The 9,088-nt window shown below is 35.6% G+C and overlaps 1 protein-coding gene across 1 annotated transcript; it reads right to left on the minus strand.

The window, feature by feature from the left end:
- Positions 1 to 2,543: 2,543 nt before the first annotated feature.
- Positions 2,544 to 5,914, minus strand: LOC107748895 (transcription cofactor vestigial-like protein 3). The gene is made up of 3 exons (XM_016563901.1): positions 5,752 to 5,914; positions 4,027 to 4,494; positions 2,544 to 2,894 (listed from the first exon to the last, which is right to left on the minus strand). The coding sequence occupies exons 1-3, from the start codon at positions 5,912 to 5,914 to the stop codon at positions 2,854 to 2,856; spliced, it is 672 nt and encodes a 223-aa protein (XP_016419387.1). The 3' UTR covers positions 2,544 to 2,853.
- Between the last annotated feature and the right edge of the window lie 3,174 nt (positions 5,915 to 9,088).

Here is a 9,088-nt window from a genome sequence, read left to right on the forward strand (position 1 = left end):
GTCACTTTGCAGTTAGTGTCACCCTGTTGTCTTTGAACATCTGTCACATGAATGGTCTTTCTGGTTTAGTTTTGCAGTGAACACTCTCGTATTGTGCAGTGCCACACACTGACCTGTCTCTGCCAGCTTCCTGTTCATAAGAGCGGTTTACTGCTGTTTATGTCACTCTTGTGGAGAGCGGCTGAATGCAGCTGCCAGGTCTCTTTACCCCTCATTTATCTGCTGCTTGAGGAGCTCTTCTGCCTGTGATCACAGGGCCATCGCAAAACTTATATAATCAAGTACAGCAATTAGCAAAGCAGAGCGATGGTGTACCTGTCTGATATGAACAGGCTTATTCATCCACTAGAGCAAGATAACAGCCATCATTCAAGACCCATCATTTTATTTGAATGGTCAACATGGGCAAAAACATTGAGGAATATGGATGAATCAATGTATAACAATGAGTGCAGGAGTGCAGAAGACTCTTGCTGTGAAGGATAAAATCACTGGTTTTCATCATTTTCATTTAAAAAATGTTTGTTCTGTTACAAAATTCCCGAAACTTATATGTGGATTAGACTCTTGTAAAAAAAAAACCTTTACACTTTAGCATTTACTTTTAAAGAGCACTTAGGACCTCTCATTTGAAGGAAATCTAATGATGGTATATTTTATAACTCCCCTTTATTTTGTCCTGTACATTTGTTTTTCTACAAAAAAAAAAAACCTGGTTTATAAAGGTTTTTTTTTTTTTTTTTTTTTTAATCTTCAGTATTTTCAATAAATGACTAATAATTTACTGAGGCAGTTCAGATGTTTTTTTGCTGTTATTTTTCCCTTACTGTGATAAACAAAACTTTAAAACCATAATAATAATAACAACAATAATAACTGAAAATTATATAACTGGATGTAATGTTTTAAGGCACTTAATTACGTTAATACTATTTTTTATTAATATTATTTTTATTATACTTTATATTAAATGCTGTTGAAATCTAGTGCTTTTTTGACATACTTATGAAAAATGAAGCAATTTTCACTCAGAAATGGCAAGTACATTTTCCAATTCATTAGAAACAGCGAGTAACACACTAAATTAAATGTGAAATTATGAAATAAATAGACTTGATTTGTTTAGAATTATGATCATTATAAATATGGTACTGTTGAATGCACTGACAAGCATTTATGTAAACTAAAATATTATCGAAACTTGTAATTTGTTGCTTGCTATATAGTACATTTAAAATATCTTAACTTTAAATATAATATCAAATAACACACTACAGCTAAAATGATAATCAAGTACATGTGCGTTAGTCAGCACATCAAAATAAGTGTACTTCTTTAAAGCATGACAAACAAATATTAAAACAATGATTTAAAATCTAATTTAAAGTAAAACTTCTAATTTGATATTATTACACAGTGTACTTTTTAAACGTGTACTTCAGTGGCCTTTTCATTTATTAATATTATAGTATCTGCAAATGCAGTTTTTTGAAAAACACACACCACGAGTGTACATTCAATCTTTGAGTTTGAGAAATCTATCATGGAGTAGTGTCTAATTGTGCCTCAGTATGGAGCAGCTGCTGATGTGAGGAATGTGAGGGTCAGAGATCTCTCTCTCGAACCCTGCATTCACACTGCCACAGGACAACCAGCCCAACAGCTGTCTTTTACGACAAATATAATGCAATATCTGGCACTGCGCTTGTATAAAAAGATTTAAAGCTGCAGCTCTCCAAAATAATGTTCGACTTCGCACCAGACTGCATATTCTACGCTCTTTGCATTCTTCGTGTGGATTTGGGTGGAAGATACAAGGCCGATCGCCACATTCTTTCGGTTTATCTGGACCTCTATTAGGACGTATCTGCAGTGGATGAGAGGAGTCTGTTTTAACTGCAATTGTTCAAGTCGTCTTGGATCGCCAGACAGGAAGCGCATACCGACTTTTGACACTTAAGAGCATTCACATAAACATTTTTGCAATATAACTCCATTTATGACATGTCCCAGATTGTGCAGCTTTGCGAGAGATGAAGTTAAATGTGAATGGAATGACGCTATCCCTTCTGGGACTTTGCGCTCTCCTTATTTCCTTCCCAAAATTGGTCAAGAGCAGCATAAGCGGTGTGTTTTGGTGCCACTGACCTCTCAAATGCCTTGTCGACGAGGGAAAGTAAACCGATTTAAAATAAATGCGAAATTATGAAGCACTACGACTGGCAACATTTAAAGAGACAGTAACCACTGTAATGATTTAATAAATCCATCCAAACACAACAGATTGTTTGCCAATAAAACTTAGCAGTTCATGTATAGCAGTAAAACGAATGACTTATTCCTTAGACGATTTGACATCAAAAATAACCTATTAACATGTATTACGAACAGAAAACACCAATCAGTAAAGTCACAAGACAAATATATTAAAGTAAATCAAGATTTTCTCACACATTTCTGCCTGCTGTACTAATACAACCAGTTCTTTCAACAGAACCTGTGGTAAGTACATAAACGCAGTTCTAAAGCATCAACCGTCTCGAGAAAACCTCAAAAAGAAAGAGGGAGATATACCTCTTAAACTTCATTTGGGGTCCACAGCTCTTTACAGAAGCGTCCTGAACTGGATCTCTGTCCATGAGCGGGCACAAGCTCAGACAGGATGGTATGCTTTACAAAAACACTAGTTTTCCCCAAAACTGTTTTTGTGCTTCTCTCACTGATAGAGACTGATGTTCCCCTGAATAGTTCCCATGAAAGTCCTGTGAAGAAGGAATCCACACGCAGTGCTGTGGGCCTCAGCTGCAGAAGTGGTCCCGTCTCAGGCATGGAGTCCAGTGAATCTTCTCTGTCTCAGAACCAAACACTGGCCTTCGCTTTGTCTTGCTCAAGCGCTGTGGGTAAGCAAATAAATCGTTAAAACATGTTTGCTTTACTCAGCAACGTAACATTTGGGTTGTGTGGTATGATGGTTTATCATGTAGGAAAACAGAAATGTGTCATATGTCATTTATACAGCATATATATATTGTAAAAATAGAGAAAATAATGATGCACAATTATTCAATACGCACAAGTATCCAACATCGACTAACATATCCAATACTGCCCCAAATATATTAGCCTGTAACTGATATGGTAGCGATATTTCATGCATCCAAATATATAAATCTGGCTTTACATTATTTAGATGTAAAAGAAAATTATAGAACAATGTGAAAAGTTTGAGATTTTTCAAACTAAGGAAGAACTAGTTATTAAAGGGCAATATGAGTCGCAACTATCCTTTCAATTTAGTGTTTTGTGTCTTTAACTCATAATGTGAAGCTGTTTTTGCACTGATGCTAGACTTATTCATTTGTTATATACACTACTGTTCAAAAGTTTGGGGTCAGAAATTAATACTTTTATTCATGAAATTATGCATTAATGCATGAAATTAATCGAAATTGCATTAAATTGTTCAAAATTGACAGTGAAGACATTTATAATGTTACAAAAGATTTCTATTTCAAATAAATTTTGTTTATTTGAACTTTATATTCATTAAATAATCCTGAAAAATGTATCATGGTTTCCACAAAAATATTAAGCAGCACAACTGTTTTCAACATTGGTATTAATAAGAATTTTCTCTTGATCAAATCGGCATATTAGAATGATTTCTGAAGGATCATGTGAGACTGAAGACTGGAGTAACGGTGCTGAAAATTCTGTTTTGCATCACAGGAATAAATTACATTTTAAAATATATTTAAATAGAAAACAACTATTTTAAATTGTAATAATATTTCACAATTTTACAGTTTTTACTGTATTTTAAATCAAATAAATGCAGCCTTGCTGAGCATAATACTTATATTAATCTTACTGACCCAAAACTTTTGAAAGGTAGTGAATGCGAAGTCCAATAATCACATGGTTATTTCCAACACAAATGACTATGCTATGATAATTTACACAACCCATAACACTGTATATACACCCATGCTGCAGAAGTGTACAGATTCCCTCATCTTGTCTCACCTGTATCATGATAGATGTCCACTGACCCATGGAAAGAAGCGGGCCAGCTTGGTGCTGGGATGCTACTCGGTTCCAGCTCAGTTTTGATTCCGTCTGCGCAGGACGTCGGGCTGCAAGACGCTCTCACACCAGGCAGCAGAAGCGGGCTGAAGCGCGGGTCCAGAGCGGGGTTGTGGGCGTGATGGAGCACGTGGTGGGCATGGGAGTGCGGGTGTGGGTGACGGGGGTGCATGTGAGGGTACATCTCGTGTACGTGAGGGTATCCCGCTCCACCCTGCGCTCCCAGGCCGTAGTGCCAAGAGTCAGGGAGAGCAGAGGGAGGGGGCAGGCCAGTCTGCGTGAGGCTGTGGCTGCTCCAGAGGCCAGTGTCTGCAGGGTGGAAGGCAGGGTGAGAGGAGGTCTGAGATGGGTAGCCGCTACCCCACAGGGACGATGGTAAAGGTTGACCCTCGGAGTGGGAGTTTCCTTCTGAAACACAACAAACAGTTAGTTCCTCAGTGCCATAATATCTGATTTAAATGGTTTTGTAGAATCCTGCCATACGGTCACCGTGATTTCAACATCTTTTGTCGATCCTGGATCAACATTATTGTCCAAAAATATAGACCTAACCCTATCCCTACCCCTAAACCTAACCATAATTTATCCCTAAAATCAGTGGGAAATTATGGTTGAATAACAAGGGTGTAGAAGCTCCTAACTGTTGTTGTAAGCCTAAAACAGACATTTCCTGTAAATTTACCCCTCAATTCTGATTGGTTGTTTGGACTGTTGTTCCAGGATCATGTTGCACTCGGTGAAATCACGTTCACCCCATAATACCAAGAAAAAGTGATTAAAAATGTAAAAATATACACTTAGTTTTATATACATTTTTAATATAAAATCTTGATGTTGACAAAAAAAAAAAAGTTCACAAACACAGAATGTGTTTAGCTAAGCAGCGAAGCTATATTAACCAATCAGAAGCCAAGACTGGAACTATGTCTATTTTTGAGTTGTCGAAAATACTCTTTAACCATCATTTTTCTTGCTATTTTGTCACTTTTTCTCTTTTAGATTCATCAGCATGCATGCAAAGTTTCGACAACCTGATGTGTTGTGGAATGTGCATACAAAATTTCTATTATGATTATGATGTTTGTTTTTGGATCAGTTTGACCTGCAAATTTCATGGTTAAATGCAGAAAAATGGTATGTATTTTGTTATGTTAGTTTCCCAACTAGCCTCTAAGGGTATTTACATTTACGCATTCGGAAGATGCTTTCATCCAAAGAAATGTACACTGCGTTGATGTTTTGATGCCCAATTTTGATGGGAATCGGACCCATAATTTTGGCTTTGGGATGATCTTACTGTTTGAGCTTCAGGAAAGCACACAGAAGAAGTACTTTTCCACAATTTTCTACTTAAGATGTTTAAAAAATAGTTACAACACTGTTTATAAAATGCACAAAAATGTTAAATACAGTTTTAAATTTATAAATATGAATATGTCCGTCTTTTTTTTTTGTAATGTGTGAGAACTATTAATGTCAATAGAGTGACTGGATTCATTAAATTGTCAATTTGACCCACAGATTTGGAACGCAACAATGCTTGATAATGAACTGTATAAAATGATTCCGTTTCAATCCAATCAATAACTACATTTATCTATAAGCACTATTATTGCATTTTAGGATTATTAATATTGTAGATTCCCATAAAACACTGTCTTCTACCTTTCCATGGTCCTCCAGAGTGAAGTCTCCCGGTCTTGGCGTCACTGCTGAATGCGCTGGGCTGGCTCAACGCACGTGAGAAATGCTCGTCCACCACATCCCCGATGTCTCCACGGAAATAGGGATTGAAAATATTAATTGAATTAACAAATAATGACCACATTATGCAACATTTATACAGATGATGCTGTAGGAGCGCAAAAATACAGAACTTTCTTTTTCTAACTCTTCATGAGTTGTGTGTGTCAGCCCTAATATATGACATACCTGTTGTTGTTGTTGCTGCTGCTGGTGCTGCTGCTGCTGGTGATGGTAATATGCCGCTTTGTAAGCCGCTGCTGCTGATGTCGCGGGCAAGTAGTGATGAGCTCCATAACTCTGATGATACATAACATCCAAACAACTCATGGCAGAGGCTTAGACGATCTCAAGAGGCTCTTCAGAAACACGGCAGCTTCCTCAACCACAGATAAATGTTGTCATCATTCCCCCCAATATAAACCTGAGCGTTGACAAAAGCGCCGCAGTTTGTAAAAGAAAATATTAGCATAAAAACAAAAGTGTCCCTATCGAGGCTTCACCACCTACAGACAGACAGCGCATCAAAACAGAGCGACAGGCGCGAGCTGCTCATGGAAGTTACAGGACCTTCTCTGATTGGTGGGAAGTTTGGAGCGCTGCGATCTGATTGGTGGAATCAGGACTTCGCTGAATAAACTGAAACAAATAATCACAAACCACGGCTAGTAACGACAAACCGCTTGCTAATGAGTTATCTTGTAAACGCTCAAAGCTAACACTTAAATAAAACTTAACAGAAACTTAGCTGAGGTTGTTAAGGGCATTAGCTACACCTTTATTTGCATTATTGCTTTGCACTCCTAAACTTCATTTATGTTCACTTATGGCCTTTGATAATATGGTATATTAGTTGGTAATGGTAATATGTTAAGCGCTTGAGGGAAACTGTAATAACTGTGGTTTTGATTTTACGTCCTGTCCTCATAATTAGCAATGTTTTAGGTAGGTTTGCATTAGGCATGTGCTGCCACCTGCTGTAGACCAACTGAGTGCCCAAACCACAATTTACTGGGTGATTTTCTTTCAGATCTAACATTAGGCATTTAAACATTCTGTCAGACAAATAATTAATTTTTTTCTTTGTTTTAATAAACTGCATTGTGTTATTTAAAAGTAAAATTAATAATATTATGTATAACAATTTATGTTCAATTATTTAATTTTTGTTAAATTCTGATTTAGCTATAGCAGAAAAGTTATAGTTTTTATAAATCTACATATATCCACTTTTCAATAATTAATTGTTTACAGTACAAAATCATGACAACCGGGATGACTAAACAGATGAAGTGATGAAAGAATGACGTTATTATGACAGAGTTTGTTAATTTAGATCCTGCTGTAGGCACTGAACTTCTTCTGCTGAAAGACACAGATAGTGTTAAATGTGAAGAATAACTGGTCAGGGGTTAATAGACGGAGCACACATTCACCACCTGGTCTTCGACCAAAATAGATTGTCTGAATCGATGGCCCTGTGCCCACACTTGGCACATTAGTGGCACGCTGATTTACGCCCGTGAAGATTTCCGTACGAGAGACTGTATAAACACATTCAGCTGTAATTCACTGCATGGAATTTGAGGAATTCTATATCGAATGTCATGCGGTTTTATTTGATAACAGTAGTATTTAGATAATAAATCAGTCTGGAGACACCTTCTCATATCATTATTATTATTTTACACTTTTTAGAGTAACAATAAAATCATCAAATCTACAAATGGAAGTATAGGAATAACTAAAATGGGTAACACTTTATTTTAAGGTGTCCTTGTTACATGCACTATTATAAAAATAACAATAAATAATGCATAATTACATGCAAGTAACCTTAGGACAAACCCTAACCCTAACCATATAGTAAGTACATGTAGTTAATTCAGACAAATAATTAATTTTTTTCTTTGTTTTAATAAACTGCATTGTGTTATTTAAAAGTAAAATTAATAATATTATGTATAACAATTTATGTTCAATTATTTAATTTTTGTTAAATTCTGATTTAGCTATAGCAGAAAAGTTATAGTTTTTATAAATCTACATATATCCACTTTTCAATAATTAATTGTTTACAGTACAAAATCATGACAACCGGGATGACTAAACAGATGAAGTGATGAAAGAATGACGTTATTATGACAGAGTTTGTTAATTTAGTAACAAAGTTGGGAACCAGATTAACGCATGAGGACACAACTTCAAACTGTGTTATTTAAAAGTAAAATTAATAATATTATGTATAACAATTTATGTTCAATTATTAAATTTTTGTTAAATTCTGATTTAGCTATAGCAGAAAAGTTATAGTTTTTATAAATCTACATATATCCACTTTTCAATAATTAATTGTTTACAGTACAAAATCATGACAACCGGGATGACTAAACAGATGAAGTGATGAAAGAATGACGTTATTATGACAGAGTTTGTTAATTTAGTAACAAAGTTGGGAACCAGATTAACACATGAGGACACAACCTCAAGGCTTTAAATATACACTGTATATATATATATATATTTAATATGGGGAAACATGTGTGCTTATTTTATGTTAATGTTATGTTTTATGTTATATTAATTTAGTAACAAAGTTGGGAACCAGATTAACGCATGAGGACACAACTTCAAGTATTTAAAACAGACAGGTCGTTATTTCCATTTTTTTAAAAATAAAAATAGAATATTTCCTATTACAGAGAGAGAGAAGTTGGAAATGAAGGGCAGAGGGATAGAGTGAGAAGGCCCATGAACCATTTTTCAATTTGCAAACATAGCAAGAGTGATTATATTCATGGTGTATTATAAAGTAATGGATCAACATTTTAATCATTTTATCAACTTTTTATTATCATATCAATGTACCAATAATCACTTTTCAAAAAAAAAATCTTGCATAAGACTGTAGTCAACTACAGAACAGGAGAGCAGCATTAGAGTATTTATTCATTGTAACAAAGCAACCTAATGAGATGGGGAGCCATTTAGAAAATACAAGATGGTTCATTATATTATTAATTTGCTCTGCCTAGCTCTGTTCCCAGTTGTTGTTTGATCTCATCTACTCATGTAGACAGGGCTGAACTTGTCATGGCAAATGGTTTATTCACTCTGATGGTTAGACACAAAGCAGAAAGAGATGCGAATAATTCAGTGGTGTTGTGATACTAAGTTTATCTAGGGCACAGTCTGAGTAGGAACTTACAGCCAGCCACAACAGGACACACACACACACACACACACACACACACACACA

This window comes from Sinocyclocheilus rhinocerous, unplaced genomic scaffold (assembly GCF_001515625.1).
Source record: "Sinocyclocheilus rhinocerous isolate Xijiao unplaced genomic scaffold, SAMN03320098_v1.1 scaffold2695, whole genome shotgun sequence".
Classification (NCBI taxonomy): Eukaryota; Metazoa; Chordata; class Actinopteri; order Cypriniformes; family Cyprinidae; genus Sinocyclocheilus; species Sinocyclocheilus rhinocerous.

Coding starts and splice junctions, on each gene's coding strand:
- LOC107748895 (XM_016563901.1), bottom strand. CDS start 5,914: ATGTGGTCATTATTTGTTAATTCAATTAATATTTTCAATCCCTATTTC. Junction 4,495..5,751: donor CTCTGGAGGACCATGGAAAG/GTAGAAGACAGT, acceptor GTTGTGTTTCAG/AAGGAAACTCCCACTCCGAG. Junction 2,895..4,026: donor GGACATCTATCATGATACAG/GTGAGACAAGAT, acceptor GCTTACCCACAG/CGCTTGAGCAAGACAAAGCG.